We start from the raw sequence: 20,038 nt of genomic DNA, 5'->3' as shown, positions 1-20,038 counted from the left end.
TCACCCCCCCAAGTCCAAGTCCCTACATCTCCCACTACGCATACACACGCATAGAATTCTGAAAGTTCGTCGCTGTCTTCTTCTTTGTTAGTTGCATTATTCCTCCTCATTGTGACAGCACACAGCTCTACACAGTTTGTTCTACATGTTTATGAATTCAACCTTGTGTGGGAGTCTCAAATCTCGCAATCTGGTTCTTCGCTGACTCTAATTTCCTTGCTCTCAAACAATCATACATATTTGTGATGTAACCTTTGTGGATCATATCAGAGCGTCCAAAATCTGCTGCGTTTCCATGCAGGCAAAGTTTTCCATTTCACACAAACCCTATCCTCCAGTCTGACAAACAGTATTACTTCATGAATAAGATTAAGGTTTCAAACCTCATTCTTTTCTTTACATAACTACTTCTATCAGTTATTTGTCTGCCTCAGCGTGTATCTATTTAATAATCTAATTTCTACTAAATGTTGTATATTTTGGATTTTGCCTCAGATAGTATGTTTAAAAATTAAAATTAAAATTCTATATATATACATATATATACATATATATATATATATATATATATATATATATATATATATATATATATATATGATGTGTGTTTGTCTGTTCTCTTTTTAACAACAAACTACCTTGGACTGATAAGTCTAAAAGACTTTGGTAAATTACTTTTATGAACCATGTACCGTCCCTTTTAAATAAATAAAAGTTAAAAGTATAACTAAGTGCAGCAGAAAAAATACATTTGTGGATATCTGAAGATATTTGTGATTCATCCTCCAGCCTCATCTCTGTGTACATTTTCTTTGACTGTCACCTTTCGGTAGAGAAATAACATGTTTGCTTTTACACATGATCACATACATCACTCACACAAAAACCATAGTGGAAGATTTACAGATCTCCTCCAGACATCAGTCATCAAATGAAACATGGGTCCTGTTCTCACATGTATCAACAGAGCAAACTGCTGGAACAGTTTGGAGCTTGAGGTGGACATGAAGCTTGTGTCTCTACAGTCTAAGGTCTCTACCTATCGCTGTTCCTCATTACACTGGGGTTTTGTGTTAAATGTGACCCCATCCACTAACCCACCACATACATCTGTCCCTCTTCCTTATCCCCCTTCTGTCCCACTCCACTCTGTGTCCCCTTCTGTCCCAACACACACAAACACACACACACACTGTACCAGTTGTGTACTAATCTGGGGTCGACCTTTCAACCTGCCCCCTGCCTGCCCCCCACCCCCACCTCCACCAACACATGCACACACACACACACACACACATCTCTCTCTCTTCCTGAACATCATATCCACCTCTCTCTTCAACCCATCCCCCCCATCACTCCTCACCCATGTTCCACCCGTTGCCGCACCCTCCCACCACCCCCTCCACCCAATCCCAGCACTGTGTTAATCTGGTGCTGGTCTGACGGTCAGCACTTTGAGCGGCAGACAGACAGATTGGCTGTAATCCCCTGAGTGCCACAGATGGAGCACCACTATACGCAGACCTTGGGGAAGGTGAACACACAGTTGTGTACACACACACACACACACACACACACACACACACACACACACACACACACGTATATACATACACACATACACACATACACACAAGGACAAAGACATACAATTGGAAAGAAAATACCTATACACATACTTATTTTTATGCATGGGCGTGTACGGTCCATTACATGCTCAGCAATTAGGGCAGAGTACTGCACATGAGGGGGCACATCATCTCAGGCTCACATGACGCTGCTTCACTTCATGACTCCATGTTTCTGATGAAGAATGATACAACGCACATTTTAAAAAAACTAGAGAGGCTCGTGTTGCATTCACTGGATTAATTGCAAAAAAAAAAAAGGATGTAAATTTGATGATGAATCATAATCTACAACAAAGAGAAACCACAGGCCTGTTTTGTCCTATTCGACTCATTTTGAGGTGAACACGTGTGAAGATTGTAAAAACCAAAGACCTGGTGAGAAATGCATTCAATTTACACAAGATAATCCACTGATCACAATTCTTTGTTGTTAAAGCTCATTGAGAACAATAAAGGCCTGGCTCTTCTAGTCCCACACGCCAATATCCAACTCCAAATCCCTGGGAAAGAAACAGTTCTTTTGATATTCCGCTATGTAATCCTGCAGTTAGATTAGCTTTTAATCCAAAGAATGAAATTATTTCATGTATAATTATCTGGTTAATTGTGCGAGCCCAGTTTTCACAGTAATCTGGGAAATGTGCCGCGTTTTGGCACTGACTGAAGTACAGCATGTCCAACAATGGAATTCTTAAGGTCGGTACTAAAGAGAGATTTAGTTTAAATGATGCAATAGCAATTTATTGAATACATCAGCAGTAAGATGTAAACACATAAACACAGTATAAATAAGCAATCTTATACAGATCCATTACATTTGTTTTTTGGGAGCCATATAAATTTAAACCAAAAACATTATAAATCTAATATTTACTTTTCTTTAACAGTGCTGAATGACATTTCGATTAGAACTGATTTAAAAGAACACAGAGGGAGACGGAACTGGAGGCGTCCTTCACTACATTGACTCTATTGATTTGAATATGTGACTCTGATTAAAAACATTCAAACAACAACCCAATCTACAAAACACTTGACTGGATGAAGAGAAAGAGAGAGAGTCATCACCCTAGTAAAGTGACTGGAGACAATCAGTGTGTGTGTGTGTGTGTGTCCATACCACTGAAGCTGCAGCGCCCATTCAAAACAACAGGATTAAAGGCTGCTGTTTGATTAGATGTTTGTTTGTCTATGTGTGTGTTTCATTGTAATGAGTATAGCTGAGGCCGCAGTGACATGGGTAAAATAAGTGTATGTGTGTGTGTGTGGATTTCATTGTAATGAATATGGCTGAGGGCATGGCTTGATCCCTTTTAATCAAGGAAGTAGAAGGATGAAATTAAACACTGATGAGGGGAATGATGTCAGTCCAGAAAGGGATATTAATTGTGTCTCTGAGTGTGTTTGTGTGAGAGAGAAGAAGAGGTACATAACAAATTTTACAACAAGCAGAGGACAATGGGTAAAGACGTTTGTGTAAAGTATTTCTCTGTAGAGTCAATGTTCAAATTAAATTTAGAATGCAAGTTCTAAAGTAGGTATGTTATATGAGTGTAAATACACACACACACACACACACACACACACACACATATATATATATATATATATATATATATATACTGTATATACTGCATTACTCAGGATTGAAACACACTACATCCCAGGTGTAATTTACAGTGTTTTGCTGCCATCTTGTGGTGTAAGAGGTGTCAGTGTGAGTCTCAATACACTGAAGGTTTCGAGCCTGCTTTGAAAATATACAGACATGTATTAATGGAGCTCTAACTATGGATGGAGCTCTGTTGTAGTAAAGTTAAGTGTGTGACTCATACACTGTTTGAAGATCTGGGAGTGGTTTATCCTCCTGGTGGGACAACATGTGCACACTTGATAAATAGTCTTGCTCAGTGGTTCAAAAAGAATAGGTGAGGAATCCATTGATAAGACTTGATTTTCCAGCACATCTCGTAGACGCTTGATCAGACTTGAACTCTTTGTCATGTTCCTCAAACTGTTCCTGAACCTGTACCACGACAGCTGCATTAGTTACTGCTGAGAGGCCACGGCCACCCGAGTTTCTATATATATATATGTATTTTATAGATATATAGAAACTCTGATAGATAGCTATATATAGAACGACCTTGTTCCAGCTTTGGTCATATTGAAATGTAAATACTATAACACAATACGACACAATATGAGACAGGGGAGCGTGTGTGTGTAACATCCATTTATTACCACCTTATATGACAAATCTGGAAATTACAAACATTGTATAATTGAAACATCATCCTCAACGTTTCAAAAAAGGAAAAAAAAGAAAATCAAATTGAGCAAAAACTAAAAATTAAGTTAAAAGGGTGACCAGTCAACCTGAGAAACAGTATACAGATGATCAAATGATCCGGAGGAAAGAAACTGAAGCACAGGGGGGACTTGTACAGACAATTACTATTTTTCATGTAACACTGATTTACGATACATTTGAATCAGTTATTTTGTCTTTTTAAAAAATAATTTTCACACTTTGAGAATTTTTGGTTTTAGAGACCATTACAAACCTTGATGGACCTTTGCCATAAAAAGGTCCTATGTTAAAAAATGAGCCACTACTAAAAAAGTATCTGACACCATCATTGAGCTCTCAAGCTTTGGCTTTAAATAATTAGATGAAACCAATTTGAACACCACAAAAACAGGTGAGGTTTAATGCTTGTTAGGAAAAGAGCATCTACATAGGATCAAACTTTGGTGCCAGAACGAGTCAGTAGCATCACATTTCAGTAGAAAAAAATATTTCTTTAAATGTCTGATTCATCCCCCCATCTCCATGTCATCCACAGTTTGAAAAGAAAAAAATCCTGTGAATGAAACTTATTTGGAAGAAAAAGAGACCTCACATGACAAATGACAGCAGTGATTAATATGGTAATCGCAAATCAATGTATTGTATGGATTGTATACAATTCGCAGTGGTGATCAGAGCCGGCACTCATGCAGACACATGCAGGAACAGAAAGTCCATCCTCTGCCTTCATGAGCAGAGACTGACACTCTTATTTCTACATGTGGAGGCTGGCAGAGAATGGGAGGCAGGAGAAAAGGACTAGGTAAGTTGTTCTAGCACCCTGCTGCGGAAAAGAGACCAGAGTCCCCCAGCAGACAATACCCGTCCTCTTCTCCTGTCTGCCCCTGTTTGCAATGTTCTAGCCCTTCTCTTTGTCTCCCTCATTCTTTCCACAAATCATCCTTTACCCAACAGTCAGATTAGAAACAGTGCAAACAAGGAGACATGTGCTTGAGGAGACCTCATCACCAAAGAGTTGGTACATGCACAAAAAGAGAGTACCCTAGAAGTCTGCTGCTGAGAGCACTAAGAAAAACACGACTATACACTTTATTTATCCATAATATAATCAGTTTTCCTCTACACACTACTAACACAGGGAGAGGGGGTGCTGGGGCAGGTGAGGGTGGAGGGACGGAGAGACAGGGGGGTGAAGGAAGGACAGGAGGGGGTGAAAAGTTTAAAGACCAAGAGGAGGAGGAGGTGCGTTTAAGCACGTTCTCCACGGATACGACGTGCCAGCTGGATGTCTTTGGGCATGATGGTGACACGCTTGGCGTGGATGGCGCACAGGTTGGTGTCCTCAAACAGACCCACCAGGTAGGCCTCGCTGGCCTCCTGCAGAGAGGGAGACAGAAAACAAGTCGCTGTCAGCACAGTTCAGGGATTTAGTGTACATAGCTCTTTAGAAATCTAAAGTGGCAGCAGACAAAACATGTGTTTTAACATATTGTGAAGTAAATTCTTCCCAAAAGTAGTTTGGGATATTTTAAATAGAGAATATTTTTTACTTCTAGTTTAAGTAAAGATTTTGCTTCTATCCTCCTTAAAGAAAAATTTTGCCTTGACAATATCATTTATGCATATGTACAATTCAACATGTGATTTTGAGTACTGACCTGCAGAGCTCCGATGGCTGCACTTTGGAAACGCAGATCGGTCTTGAAGTCCTGGGCGATTTCTCTCACCAGGCGCTGGAAGGGCAGCTTGCGGATCAGCAGCTCAGTGGATTTCTGATAACGACGGATCTCACGCAGAGCCACAGTACCGGGCCTTCACAATGCATATAAAATATTTATAGGAGGATATGTGAGGCAGAACCTGGCAGTAGAATGTATTTTTTTTTTAAATATTGACCACATTAAAGCTAAAATACAGCTGGTTTGGAGATTCTACTGTCTAGGGTTTGAGAATTTTTTTGCACTCGTGTTTTCTTGACCGTACTTATGAAAATGTCAGTAACTCAAAGTTCAGAGTTTCCACCTGGCCTGGGAGCTGTCTTTTCTTGTCTCACCTGTAACGATGGGGCTTCTTCACGCCACCAGTGGAGGGGGCGCTCTTACGAGCAGCCTTTGTGGCCAGCTGCTTACGTGGGGCTTTGCCTCCAGTGGATTTACGGGCAGTCTGCTTGGTACGGGCCATGACTATTAAAGATCACCTGAATAAGATTGAAGAGAAACGACAAATGAAGTTCAATATGCTCAACTCATCATATGGGCAAGAGATAAGTCGTCTGATTTAGGATATTGTGCTTTCTCTATTGTGATATCTCTGGGGAGGAAATCCTGTTTTTTGGTACCAGTAATGTACACATGGAGGCTTATATATAAACACTGTTGCATTCATTACTGTATTTTCTTGGTGAGACATACCATTCACATCCTGTCTTGATATTACCTGCTGCACTGCAATCCAGGGTTAGAGCGAAAATATCGCAAATTTCCCCAATAAAGGATTATTTTATTTTATCCATTGAGGTGGACACTTCCTAAACAATGACTACTAACCACATGATGAACTTTTCTTCTTATTCTGAGATACTTTCTATAAAACCTCTTCAAATCTGAGTGGGAAACTAGAGCAGGTAACTTGGAGAAAGTTAACTTTTGGAGTAAGTAAACATACAAGACATTCCCTAACGCAGTAAGACTGACAGGCGTCAATCAAAGAAGAACGACGCTGCTATTGGCTGCTGGACCGACACGTAACAAAAAACACAACCCGCCCACCAATCAGAACGCGGTGTCTTACACTGTGGGCGGGCTCTACGGCTGCCCTCCACTGTTGCTGGATCCGCCCACCGCGTTCTGATGATGGCGGCGGTTTGATGCGCGAACGGGATAAAGAGCCCGAGCAGAGGAGCAGCACATAAACAAGCCCGGTTCTCCGGACAGCCGCTGTCCCAGCACTCCAGCGAACAGCGGGACGGGACAGAGGACACTTCGGGGAACTCGTACATGTGCACGGGGAGGCTGAACGGTCCCTCACGGCCGCGTAACACCGAGCTGAAACCGGCGCATAATTTGAAAGCGGTTCCCCGCTGATGACAGAGAGGAGACTGCGTTTCCCCGATTCCACAGCCGCGTCTGTTGTTTCCACACACGACGAAATAACACGGTTTTCTCCGCCGAACGCGACCGTGAACACAACCATTCAAACCAGAAGCGCTTAAAGTTCCCCCCCGGCCGCGGGGGCCCGTGCGGGGGGCGCTTACCTGTGAGGGGCAGAGAGCGCGAGTCGTGAGAAATGTTTCGCTTCTTTCTATTTTCTTCTTCGTATCCACAATGGGAAGCAGCGTCCAGCGGGAAAATGGCCGCCGCGTCAATCACCGGCCCCACAATGCAACAGTGTTCACAACATATGAATGTGGTCGGGTTTCTGTGAATGAGCCGCTCAGCTCAGGTTGAACAGGACCGAGGTTAAGTTTTATTATTTTAAAAAACTATTTGCTGAACATCGTGAGCAGCTCCCTGGAAAATACTCAGCTTTATTTATTTATTTATTTATGCTTCCTGCTTTCAATACGACACTGACCTTTCAGACTTAAACCGAAAGTAATAAGTTACCCAAAACTTTTTTGGTGCGTCAGAGACGGTTTGAAATAATAAAAATGTGTTGCTGTAAGTTTCTGTAGCAGATAGAAAACTTCAGAAAAATGACGAGACTGTCAGAGAGCCACGATTATTACAAGTAGATTAGGATTTTTTTTAAATTGTATTTGTGTCTTTATATCTTTTAAACGATCTCTTTCAAATTGATCATTTTTTTCCCAGCTAAAAATAGACATTATTCTTAATTTACAAACAAAACCTGCAATTAAATCATTAGACTTAATTTCACTAAATTGTGAGTCCAGTGCATAAAAGTGCATCATTTCATTCATCTGTTTACAGCCTAATTTAATAGCACACAGTCCTTTATCCCCATTTCTCCCATTCTTCTACGGTCACTTTATATTTTTAATATAGTTTATAGTTGTATAAAACATTTTTATTTCTATAGTTACCTTCTAGTTTGTGTATAGACGATTAGCACGGGTTAACTTAACACAGCTCTATATTTATTTATGCACATTTTCTGCAAATATTTTATATTCCCGCACATTTTTAATTCCTCTGTATATATTGAAATCCTATGCAAATGTTTAATTTCTCTGTAAAAGTTTAATTTTGCTTCAATTGTGTAATTCATTTTAATTTAATTTCCTTAATTCCTCTGTACACATTTAAATTTACATTCATCTCAGGCCCATTTCTACGTATGGTTACTGTGTTATAAGTTAACTCTCATGCATAAGTCAAGTCTAATGTATGTTCAATGTATGTTACCGCACTGAATGCTTGAATTTCCTTCGGGATCAATAAAGTATCTATCTATCTAAAAATACTACTTTTCAGATTAATGAAATAAAAACCGGTAACTAACATGACTGTAATGCTTATTTTAAAATGTTATTCACTCCATGGGTTGTAACGGCCTCTTTAGCAGAATTTGTTCTCTGTGTAAGAATAGAAGTTTATACAATACACGCACAAGACTGAGTAAGAACTGCGACTATATTTCTTAAAATGTATTTATTAATTTGCCAATTCTTGACGAAGTGTTTCTAACATGATTCTGTGAAAATCCTCATCAAGATTTCCTTGACTCCAAAGTGACAAGATGTAGATTCTCTCATACAGCTCATTTAACCACAAGTATGTTTATTATGTTTGTAAGTGAATTCCAAGATACAAATATTTTTGCCTTTAAAAATGACTGAAAACGTAAATCAAACACACAGTAGAAAAAAAGGTTACCATATCAACCTGAGAGAGGAACCAAAAGTCAAAACATTACCTGGACATAACAAAATGGCTGAAAATTAAAACATGATCAACAAAGGTCTGCTACATATATGCCGCTTGTAATCTGTCAAACCATGCAGTGTCATCATAGCACAATGACGTTTCTAACTGACAACCAGAATCAACTTTTCTGTTTTGATACATTAACAAGTAACAGTAGAAATACACCATTATTGTAGAAAAAAAGAGAAATCACTACTTTTACAACAAATTTCTATTAAAATAAATCAAAAAGACCCATTATATCAATGTATGTGTCCGTCTAAAGATGAGAATGTCTCTAATTTGCAATGCTTCTTTCATTTTTTACACTAATCTTTGCTTGCAAAAACACCCTTCTCATACAGATAAGAAGGCATTTCTGTGAGCAAGCTAGTGAGAAGTGAGGAGTGTAATTGTGATTCAAAGTTTTAAACATTTATGAAGATATCTCAAAGGAAACTCTGCTACTAGTAGCACCAAAGAAGACATGATCACACATTTTACGGTTATCACAATCATATGATATATATAGAACCTCAAACCAAACTACTAAGAATAGAGGAAGGGATGAAAGTGGTGAAGGAACAAGAGGACAGAGCATATAATAAACCAGGAAACATCTTAAGCACGCTCTCCACGGATACGACGTGCCAGCTGGATGTCTTTGGGCATGATGGTGACACGCTTGGCGTGGATGGCGCACAGGTTGGTGTCCTCAAACAGACCCACCAGGTAGGCCTCGCTGGCCTCCTGCAGATGACAGAGTCAAACATTCGTGGTTAGTTGGGACAGACGAAACATTCTCTCAGTACAGTAGTATATTATTTTTTTATGGCTACTACTAACCTGCAGAGCTCCGATGGCTGCACTTTGGAAACGCAGATCGGTCTTGAAGTCCTGGGCGATTTCTCTCACCAGGCGCTGGAAGGGCAGCTTGCGGATCAGCAGCTCAGTGGATTTCTGATAACGACGGATCTCACGCAGAGCCACAGTACCGGGCCTTCACAATGCATATAAAAAAAATTATAGGTGGGAATGTGAAGGAGAACTTTGTAGTAGGACTTTTTTTATATCAACAACATTTTAGCCAAACTACCTACAATCTGGCGATGATCATTTTTTGCACTCATGTGTTTTCTCGACCTTACTTATGAAAGATGTCAGTAACTCAAAGTTCAGAGTTTGCACCTGGCCTGGGAGCTGTCTTTTCTTGTCTCACCTGTAACGATGGGGCTTCTTCACGCCACCAGTGGAGGGGGCGCTCTTACGAGCAGCCTTTGTGGCCAGCTGCTTACGTGGGGCTTTGCCTCCAGTGGATTTACGGGCAGTCTGCTTGGTACGGGCCATGACTATTAAAGATCACCTGTGGATACATAACAAACAGCACTTAAAGGCTTTGTACCATAAACTAGCTCAGAATGTGAAGATTACAATATCATTTTCCATTTGTATTTAATAAAAAAAACTTTCACACTAACTTGACTCTACTTTTAAGTCAAAGTAAATACAAACAATAATCAGGAGCCTCATTTTTAAAAACAAGATTGAGGGTTGCTTATGCAATAACTGAAAGAAAACAGACAGCAAAGGCATCCAATCATAGCACGGGTCTTTATCATGTAAACCAATCACATTCCGCGCACGGGCTTGTCGGGCGGGATATTGTGAACCTTTAAGCCAATCACCGCGCGGCAACTTGTCCACACACCCCGCCCCTTGCGCACTGGACGTGGGTTCGCTCGCTTCTTCGCACAGCGCGCCCCGGCTGCTCACGAGGCTCGATTTTTTATTCAGAATGAGCTATTTTGAAGGAAAACCGCGTGACCCCGCCCACACCGGCTGCGCAGTGTGCGCAAACCAGCGCACCCGGAGTTGATGGCTGGCTGCTGGCTAGAAGAATGTAAACGGGAAGGAAAAATCGTTGTAGGAAACGAAGAGGGCGACGATAAAAACGACGGAAGATTGTAAAAACCGCGGCACGAAAGTGGAATCTACTTTTTGAAGATGACAGGGGACATGTCAGGGGATCGATTGGCGAACAATATTTTGTCAGATGACCCCTCACTGTAGGAGCATTACCGAGTCAAATCCAACCCGATCACAAGTGCTGTTCAGGTCCCTGACTCCCCGAGCAGCCAGATAATAGCTCGACTGCCCTGCGTTTTTCTTTTTCACCGAAAATAAACCAAAAACACGTCCATCCGACAGCCACTGTACCACGGAATGATAGATTTGAGTTTCACCGAGAAGGTGATGCTTACCTGCGAAAAGTTCGTGAAAGATTGCAGCTGCAAAATGGGATTTTATTCTTGAGTCTCTTAAGCGTTGTTCTCGCTATAAAACGAAGGGAGGAGAAAAAAAGGAAAAAGTACATAGGAGAGCAATAGGAGACACGTTTCCCATGATGCATCTGGGACAAACATATTACAAACATGCTGCAACATGATAAACAAATACGTGACCACACTCACATGTAACGACAAGTTCTTCTCAGTTTATTAACAGTTTTGTTAGTTTATTTTTTATTTTTTTATTTTATTTTATTTTATTTAATACAATTTTTGTTAAGATGGAAAAATTCAACAACAACACTGACATGTCAGGGAGGTGAAGTGAAGTGCAATCCAGCCTTTTAAACGCTGTATTCACATTTTAAATTTGTATTATTTAATTATCATTAAATAAAATATCTACATAACAAGGCTGGCTATTGTTGTGAACGTCACATATATGAGTATATAACTTCCACATTGTTAAACTCAAACAGTCATTATAGCCCCATAAGCTGGGCTACAGCAGAAACACATAAAGTTAATATTTATATTCATATTTGATTTTTTTAAAAAGCTCTTCCAACACATGCACTGTCGGTCCTGTGGGGGGCGCCCGCACCTCCACTCCAGCGTATGAGCATTGAAGAAGAAGACACGTGTTTCACTTCTTTCAACATGGCGTCCGCCAGGAGGGTGAAACGCGTGGCGGCGTCGCAGCCAGGTTTTTTAAATTTAAAGACTTCCAAGGACTCCGCGGAGTCGCTGGGCTTCAAGAGGAAACGCGTTAACAGGAATAAAAAGAAGAACTGGAACAAATACAGCGACATAAATGACGTGGAGTCGTTTTTAGACGACGTCAGGCACCAGGAGAGGACGACAGGGTAACAGCTAACTGTGGTGTGATGTGGAAACTCTGACCATAACGATTCTATTTAAATGTTTCCTCTCTACCTCTCTCACGGGACTCGTGTCGGAGTTTCTCTGTATATCACTGATGTTACACAGTTAACGACGTGTTGCTTTATTCCTTTAAAACAGCGTCACAAACTACACGGTGCTTCTCTCTAGCTGGAGCCAGGAACATGTTTGATTTCTCTAAAGTTAAGTCATCCAGTTAAAATAAACAATCCAAGTCCATGTAATCCTTGGGGGTGTTGTGTCTGATGATTTCTCTACACTGTGAAGTTTAATCCACACCTTCAGTGAGTCCACATTGAGATTCAGTTTAGCGCCACTATAAGTATTTTTGCAAGAATTATGATGTTCAGTCGTCGAAGTAAATGTGCTGCTCTGCGCCTTTGATTTCATTGTGTCTGCACTGTTGGGGGTGTTATATGTGTAATGTGACATGATGTGATCTGTATGTGTTTCAGTGGTCTCCTGTCTGAGAAGTCAGATGACAGTTTGTTCTTTTTGGATATCGGAGAACCGAAGAAAGTCGAACAGAAAGGTAAATATCTCCTATTAGTGTGTGCAACTCATATAGATTAAATGGGACCAACAGAAACAAAAAATATGTGTTTTCCAGTGTAGAATAGGTTTAAATGAACTCCTGTACTAACCATTAGGATTGTGTCTTTACATGCTTGGATAAAGAGATGTGTAGGTTTTTTCAGTCTTGTTAGTGATGAATCTGTTTTTTTTCTGTGAAGTACCAGAATCTGTTGAGGGGAAGAAGAGGAAAGGAAAAACATCACGTCCCCTGAGGATTGACCTGATCCTGCAGCACGACTCCCTCGTTCCACCACCGAAAGAGTCAGTACCCAATGTTTTTCTTTCTCTCTTTCCAAATGTAGTCGTTTAGTATCTGGGAGCAGTGGTATCACATGAATACTGTTATGTTTAATTTGTATTGGACAATACAAAATAAAGATAACTTTATGTTTGCCATGAGGCATCTGCAGATTTGTCTAAATTAATTGTATTGTCAGCTTTAAGTTTTATATGTAGTTACATGAAAGTACTGCAGTTTGTACTGTGTTTTCTTAAATGTTTGAGAACTTTGTGTGACCGGTGATGATCTCATCCTTGCGCTCCTAGTATTTCCTTCATGGGAATGTGAAGACAACACATTGGAGCTCAGGAGACTATTGTGTGAATGGTGTCCTGAGATCTGAGGTTATGCAAACACTCACCACAGTGTAGATGGTTTTAGATAAACAGGCCCAAAAATAATATGTTGGATCTGAGTGGAGATTCTCCTGCTGCGTTGTCCGGACCCAGTTCTCTGGAGTCCCACTGAAGGTCTTTTCTGAAAGCAGCTTGTGCCAACAGCTTTCCATCTTATCTCATACTGTTTCCTTTACATCGTCCTGCCCTCCATAATCAACTGTTCATCTCATCTGCCTCCTCCCTCAGTGTGCTGGCCTATCAGCAACCAAATGCCAAGAAACTCCGTCGCATTGCCCAGAAGGCTGAGCATCTTGCAGCCAAAGGTGTGGTGCCACGGAGGCAGAAACGGCTGCTGAGCAGAAAGCCTGTCGTCAAAGGGGCCAACAAGGCAGTGACAGAGGCCAACAATTACCCCAGCAGAGGATATTACGACATATGGGGGCAAGAGAGTGAGTGGAATGTGTGTCTGTGTCTGTAGTTTGTCTGTCTGTGTCCGTCCAGTGATGATCCCATCCTTGCGCTCCCAGTATTTCCTTTATGGGAATGTGAAGAAAACACATAGGAGCTCAGATGATTATTGTGTAAATGGTTGTCTGGGATCTGAGGATACACTTGAAACACTTAAGTTTGGTGTTTTGTGAAAATCAAGGTGATAAAATGTAGATGTTAGTAATAGATTGACAATGATGTGTAAATTGTGCATCTCCTTGGCTTTAAATCTTCAATCATGGGTGAAATCAGTGGCGAAGACCAAGCTGTATTTACCAAACAGTTTGAATGTGATCATTAGAGTCCAAACAAGGAGGCCACCAGAGTTTTGTTTTTTGAATTTGTTGATGATGATGTTGCCAGACATCTCAACCCACCGCAGAAATTGAGGAGTGAGTTTGTCTTAATCACTCACCAGCTTTCTCTGAGACCATTTTTTGGGTTCTTGCAGCTGCATCAACTAGAATCATTTAACAATTGGAGCATGAAAGTGATTTGATTTAGTTCTTTATGCAGCAAGTCATCAATTTCAAAATTTGGAAACTATCACCATACCACACCCTATCACCATACATTCAAATAATAATTTATAGACAGTATTGGGCTGACCTTTGTAATTTTGAACCAGCTCTTAAAGTGTAGATAAACACATCCTTTCTGTATTTACTTAGTATTTCCATTTTTCCCCATCACAGCCAAAGATTCAGCAGACCCCTGGTACCTTCAACAGACTGGCAAGAAGCGTGTTAAGGTGAGTTTTGTCAGAGATGCACCTTGGCGTTCAGAAGTCTGAGACCACTTTGAAATGGATTCAAAAGTAAATATCCGCCCAGCAGAGGAGCTAATCCGCTTGTTTAGGGTGATGAAATATCCATAACCAGGTCCAGAACTTCAGGTTACAAGCATGAATGGTGCTTTGAATGTGACTATTGTGCTTTCATCCGTTTTGTCAGCGTCCAGAGAAGTTGAACGAGAAGCCGTCTGTCCTCCCTGCTGTGGAGGTCATCGCCCCAGGAGGATCCTACAACCCAGACTTCTTTTCCCACCAGGTAACTGGAACCTGTGTGCATACACGCAAGTGATGCGCGCATTACAGGCATCCTGTCAACAAAATACCAAATGACACACATGGTGCACGGAAATAGGTCCATGTTTATATTGACTAATAACGACAGTGTGTGTAAAACCAGGCATCTTAAGTGTAATATGTTTCCATATTATCACCAGTAGAGGTGGGGTGGAATTTTCATGTGGGTGCAGGTCTCTAAATTTGAGACAATAATTCCTGCGGGTGGGTGATGGGCAGATGAGTCAAGCGTACGTACAGATTTGGATGTCATCAGAGCTGATCAGCGCATCTCTAGTACACACACATACACACACCCCAGCTGTACAATCAATTCAATTAAGTCCACATCTGCCCGAAGTATGATCAATGTTTTAAGAAGCATGTCCCATGAGTTACACATTGTTTGTTTTTGTGCTGAATGAACTGACTGTTCTCCTCCACTCTGAACCCAGGCCTTGCTGAAGGACGCCCATGAGGTGGAGGTTAAGAAAAAAAAGGAGGAAGACAAATTAGAGAGACAGCTGGCCGTCAACAAAGAGGACACAGCCACAGTGGTAAAGATGATCATGCCAGCTCTGCCTTCGTTTTCTGATTCATTCTAAATGCAGCAGAAACTCTGATCTAGTCTCTGACCTAACAAGCGTCTGTGTGTTCTGCAGGACACGATCTTACAAGAAGAGGTGGAAGGTCTGGTAGAAGAAGAGGAGGATGAAGAAGAAACACCACCTAACGAGGAAGAGGAGGATGCAATAGTCGGAGCCATCTCACTGGCACAAAAAAAGACTGAGAGACAGAGGAAGAAAGAAAAGGCAGAAAAAATAAAGGTACATTCTCAATATATACTTTTACATACTTTTTAAGGATCAGTAACTTCCTGTTTCATGCAAGTGAAGGTTCTGTTCCTCTGATTATGTCAAGGAGCAACAGTGTAGAAGGCAACTGCAGGATGAATTTTATTTATGTTCTACTTGTCTGGAAAAAATCACATATTCTGTAAAGTAATGAAGCTTTTTGATAAGATGATTAATCTGAGTGAAACACTGCAGATATGTTCAGGACTCCTTAACCCGAAAAGTGAGGAGAAGTACTTAGGTGATCGAAATAAAATGTATCTGCACCTACTCTGGTAATTTTCACAAACGTCTTGTAATTTAAATATCTTTGGGCTTTTAGGCTGTGGGTTCAACAAAACCATACTCACTGGAACACCCACCCCATGTTCTGGGAAACTGACATATTCCACAGTTTGTTTTGACAATTTCATAGATGAAATCATGAAAATAATCAGATAAATTCAATAATAAACTTAACTAAACCTTAAGCTGACCACTTGTCATGGGATCACTCAGGACAGATGATAACAGAGAGCAAAAAAGTGAGCTTTCATTTTCAACTCCAGACATAGGTTCCATTTAAAATGTCTTAAAAAAAACAGTTTGAGGTTTGAAATAACTTCCAAGTCCCTCAGAAAGATGCTGCTTGTTGTTTATCTACTCATCATCTGATTGTCTACCTGACTGTTCGTCTTCCTCTTCCCACCCCAGGAGCAACTGCGGCTCACCAACAGACGGGAGACTGACCAGCGACAGCAGCTCTTCCAGCTTCGCTCCATTAAGGCGTCTGTCAAACAGCAGGAACAGAGTACAGACGAAAAACAGAAACTACGCAAGGCCAACCAGGAAGCTGAGAAAAGCCAGCCCAGACGCCTCGGCAAACTCAAGTACACATAACGCTCTCCCATTACATGTTCCTGTGTGTTAAAGGGGTTCTCCAGTGATTAAGTATTGCACTTTCATAAAGTGAAGCAAGTCATAACAGACGAAATAAAAAAGAATGGTCAAAATAAATAGAGCCGAGGTGGAGATATCCTGACTTTTGGTCCATAGCATAGTGCTAAACTCCAAAAATGGGAGGAAACAAAACATAGCAGCATTAACATGAAGCTTTACATGTGGTTGTTTCTGCAGGGGGCAGAATGTGAACAGACCTTTTCATGACCACAATGTTTAACAATCTCCTTTTTTTTCTGATTTGCAGGTTCCAGCCTCAGGACATGGAGGTTCAGTTGAGTGACGAGCTGGCCGGCTCCCTGCGACAACTCAAGGTACGTCATCCAACTCTTACTTATCCCCGCTTTGACCTTTGCATGTTAGGATATAGCGTCTTAATCTGTAATTACTTTTGCTTCATTTAGTTGGTGTATTATCTTCAGTACTCTCTATTGTCTTATTCTAAGCCTTATCCTATTCTTTAATACTCTGACGACCCACTTTCCCTCAAGGGACAAGTATAGTTTCATTTGATGTAATTGCCAGTGGAAAATTCCTGTCTCTTCTGTTATCTCCTGTCATTATGTCCTCGGATAATGCTTAAATCAGTTTTTATGGTGTGAAAGGATTTTTGTAATTTGGGTGGGAATTGGATATTGTGTCACATGTGCATCTCGTGGATTTATCTGGACTTGTCCCTTCCCGTCTCTTGTAATGCCGCCACTCTGCAGCCAGAGGGCAGCGTCCTCAAGGACCGCTTCAAGAGTCTGCAGAAGAGGAACCTGATTGAACCCAGAGAAAGAGCCAAGTAAGGACTTGTTATGTAACAGCTCATCAAAGACGCTCAGCGATGAACAGATTGGTGAGGTGTGTATTGATGAACATGTACGTTTCCACCCTGCCCCCGTCTCTTAGGTTCAAGAGGAGACTCAAGCTGAAGTATGTGGAGAAGAGGGCTTTTAAGGAGATCACTTAGTGCCGACCCACAAACCACAGGAGCCGAACACGAGAAGCTGGGCGACGCTTAAAGCCACAAGTGCAACATGATGGAACTGTGTATATACAATGTAATAACTGTTGATTTCCTGCTTGTCCTTTTCAGACAATTACAACTTATAATTAAAAAAAAAAAACTAAATGTGTTGGGGAGTGGTTTATGTCTAACAGTCATATGTATCCTGCAGTCTCTATACATATACAGTTAAATTCAGATTCCAGTGTTTCTTATATCTACTGACCTCTGTGTCTACTTTGAATGCCATGACTCAGACTAATGCAATCAGTGTAGCTGTCAGGCAATTTTAAATATCCACAACAGATGATTTGATTAAGTAAAGTCCAATAGACATAATACTTATTCCCCTTTGAGGAAAGCAGCAGTCGATATGTAATAATTGATTCCAACCTGCTGCTTAAAACCATAATTGCTTTCAGTGCCCTGCTGGTGTGAACAGGGACAAACACACACACAGTCTCATGGTGCCTGGAGCTACGCCAAAGCTCCTTATCTGTATCAGTGAAAATGTAAACTTTACATTTTAAGGGTCCACAGAGCCCCTTCACACACCCATCCACCGAGATGCCTAAATCAGTGGACCTCCCCTCGTCAAGACAAAGTGGATCTGCATGAGACCACCTCCCAATATCTGCAACACATCAATGTCTTTGTGCCAACTACTGCAGTTTGTCACCAAAGAACCTCAGTGATCTCTGGATTTATAAGGTTTATTACAGAATACATTAAAATACACATGTCTATAGAGTAGATGTGTATTTATATGTGAATCCTCAAACAGTCAACATCCGTGTCTCTAGTGAGTATTAAATATTGATGCAAATTCAATGTATGATACATTTATGTAACATTTATAAATCTAAAAGATACCATAGAAGATGAAAAATATGAAGGATGATGATGATATAGTAATTCGAGAGAAGACATGATTCAGTCACCTAAGTATTAGCTTCACTTTTCCAGACATGTATATACAGTCCATGTTGGGGATCATTTAAATCAGAAGTTTTCATCCTCTGAGGATCATGAATGTCAGCACCACTTTAGAGACAGTAAGTCCTAAAGTCGCTGAGATTCTAGACTCTGGACCGAGGTGGTTTAACCACTTGACAGACCAATTGGCAGAGAACCCTATTACACTGATGCTGTTGCTAATTTGTCATAATCAGTTTAGTGGTCATGAGGACTAAAAAATAGAACATGCTATTTCTAATTGCTTTTGAATTTTTATTAATCATATTGCGCCATCCCTCTCAGTGTCTAGTGAGTGGGTTCTCCACCCCTAGATTGAGTCAATGAAAGTCACCGGATGTTAGAAGGTTGAAGGAATAATCTCTGTGTTTTCTTGAGCACTACTGCCACACAATGCAGCCTGCTCATCTGTGTTATTCCCTCAATCCCCCACCCCTCCTTTACATCTACCCTCTTCACGTGTGAGGCACAATGCTGCCAGATTGCCTTGGCATGGGGTGGGAGGGATTATGTGTGCTCGTGCGTGTGCATGCACGCCGCTGCGGTCACTCATTACATCCTTCAGAGTAGATTACTACTCTTCCAGTCTGGGGAGCCCTGGAGTGACACACGAAGCCACTAAAACACTGAGCTGCACTGCATGACGACGCAACTGTGTTTGTGTGAGAGTGAGACAGAGAGAGAGAGAGAGAGAGAGAGAGAGAGAGAATGAATATTTTCATGTGATCTTAAGTTGGTTCGCTGCAAAGAGACAGGCTTCTGCACGGTGGCCCAGTGTCCCTGTGAATGTCTTACATCCCGTGTTGGAAGCTCACCGAGGTCATTCACATTCCAGCATAACCAAACATCAATTAATGTGTTCACAGCTATTTCATGAATTATTATTATTAAAGGTTCAGTGTGTAAGATTTAAGTGAAAGGATCTATTGGCAGAATTTGAATATAAATTAATCCTTGTGATGTTTTCACTCATCTAAATTATACAACTTGTTGTTTTCTCGAGCCCTTTATGTTTAAATACTTTATATTTAGGAGGAGTGGGTCCTCTCCACAGAGACCACCATGTTTTTGACAGTAGCCCAGACTGGACAAACTAAACACCTTTTGAGTTTTTATGACGACTGAAGCTACCACAGGTTCTCTCTCATGTTTGGAAGAGGAGAGTGAGGTGAGGGGTATTCAGCTGCAACATGCAACCTGTCCACTAGATGTCACTGAATTCTACACACTGAACCTTTAAGAGAAATGTTGTTTGTAACTCACCAACAGTCATAGCTGATTTATTTTTTCAACCTCCGAAAGATGACAGATTTTTTTGTGAACCTATCTGAAGTTATCCACAGAGCAGTAAGATTTATTCAGAACAACAACAACAGAAGGGATTTGCTCTGCCTTGAGTTATTTTGGTTTCTTCTCTCTCTCCTTGTTGCATGACATCTTTGCGAGTGGAAATGATGTATGTGTTTATTTGCATATAGGGTGTGGAAGTGAGATCTGATTAGGAGACACAATGGGGGCCCACATGT

At 40.9% G+C, this 20,038-nt stretch overlaps 3 protein-coding genes across 3 annotated transcripts; 1 reads left to right on the top strand and 2 right to left on the bottom strand.

Moving 5' to 3' along the window:
- Nucleotides 1-3,852: 3,852 nt before the first annotated feature.
- LOC109634510 (histone H3.3A) lies at nucleotides 3,853-7,543 on the bottom strand. The gene is made up of 4 exons (XM_020095027.2): nucleotides 7,199-7,543; nucleotides 5,999-6,142; nucleotides 5,604-5,757; nucleotides 3,853-5,322 (listed from the first exon to the last, which is right to left on the bottom strand). Exons 2-4 carry the CDS (start codon nucleotides 6,124-6,126, stop codon nucleotides 5,194-5,196), a joined length of 411 nt encoding a protein of 136 aa, XP_019950586.1. The 5' UTR covers nucleotides 6,127-6,142; nucleotides 7,199-7,543; the 3' UTR covers nucleotides 3,853-5,193.
- A 1,124-nt stretch (nucleotides 7,544-8,667) lies between these two features.
- LOC138412042 (histone H3.3A) lies at nucleotides 8,668-11,214 on the bottom strand. The gene is made up of 4 exons (XM_069534585.1): nucleotides 11,075-11,214; nucleotides 10,033-10,176; nucleotides 9,660-9,813; nucleotides 8,668-9,563 (listed from the first exon to the last, which is right to left on the bottom strand). Exons 2-4 carry the CDS (start codon nucleotides 10,158-10,160, stop codon nucleotides 9,435-9,437), a joined length of 411 nt encoding a protein of 136 aa, XP_069390686.1. The 5' UTR covers nucleotides 10,161-10,176; nucleotides 11,075-11,214; the 3' UTR covers nucleotides 8,668-9,434.
- Nucleotides 11,215-11,258: 44 nt separating this feature from the next.
- On the top strand, nucleotides 11,259-17,667 carry nop53 (NOP53 ribosome biogenesis factor). The gene is made up of 12 exons (XM_020095026.2): nucleotides 11,259-11,967; nucleotides 12,460-12,536; nucleotides 12,739-12,841; nucleotides 13,445-13,647; nucleotides 14,383-14,438; nucleotides 14,641-14,736; nucleotides 15,209-15,310; nucleotides 15,416-15,580; nucleotides 16,301-16,476; nucleotides 16,794-16,860; nucleotides 17,257-17,333; nucleotides 17,441-17,667. Exons 1-12 carry the CDS (start codon nucleotides 11,720-11,722, stop codon nucleotides 17,499-17,501), a joined length of 1,431 nt encoding a protein of 476 aa, XP_019950585.2. The 5' UTR covers nucleotides 11,259-11,719; the 3' UTR covers nucleotides 17,502-17,667.
- The last annotated feature ends 2,371 nt before the right edge of the window (nucleotides 17,668-20,038 follow it).

Source organism: Paralichthys olivaceus, chromosome 11 (assembly GCF_024713975.1).
Source record: "Paralichthys olivaceus isolate ysfri-2021 chromosome 11, ASM2471397v2, whole genome shotgun sequence".
Lineage (NCBI taxonomy): Eukaryota > Metazoa > Chordata > Actinopteri > Pleuronectiformes > Paralichthyidae > Paralichthys > Paralichthys olivaceus.
This window is presented reverse-complemented; position numbering and strand designations above follow the sequence as displayed.

Excerpts from the sequence above, each read along its gene's own strand:
- nop53 (XM_020095026.2), top strand. The coding sequence starts at position 11,720 with ATGAGCATTGAAGAAGAAGACACGTGTTTCACTTCTTTCAACATGGCG. Across the intron at positions 12,842-13,444 it reads CTCGTTCCACCACCGAAAGA|TGTGCTGGCCTATCAGCAAC; the intron begins GTCAGTACCCAA and ends CTCCTCCCTCAG. Across the intron at positions 17,334-17,440 it reads GAACCCAGAGAAAGAGCCAA|GTTCAAGAGGAGACTCAAGC; the intron begins GTAAGGACTTGT and ends CCCGTCTCTTAG.
- LOC138412042 (XM_069534585.1), bottom strand. The coding sequence starts at position 10,160 with ATGGCCCGTACCAAGCAGACTGCCCGTAAATCCACTGGAGGCAAAGCC. Across the intron at positions 9,814-10,032 it reads AAGAAGCCCCATCGTTACAG|GCCCGGTACTGTGGCTCTGC; the intron begins GTGAGACAAGAA and ends TGCATTGTGAAG. Across the intron at positions 9,564-9,659 it reads CAGCCATCGGAGCTCTGCAG|GAGGCCAGCGAGGCCTACCT; the intron begins GTTAGTAGTAGC and ends TGTCATCTGCAG.
- LOC109634510 (XM_020095027.2), bottom strand. The coding sequence starts at position 6,126 with ATGGCCCGTACCAAGCAGACTGCCCGTAAATCCACTGGAGGCAAAGCC. Across the intron at positions 5,758-5,998 it reads AAGAAGCCCCATCGTTACAG|GCCCGGTACTGTGGCTCTGC; the intron begins GTGAGACAAGAA and ends TGCATTGTGAAG. Across the intron at positions 5,323-5,603 it reads CAGCCATCGGAGCTCTGCAG|GAGGCCAGCGAGGCCTACCT; the intron begins GTCAGTACTCAA and ends CCCTCTCTGCAG.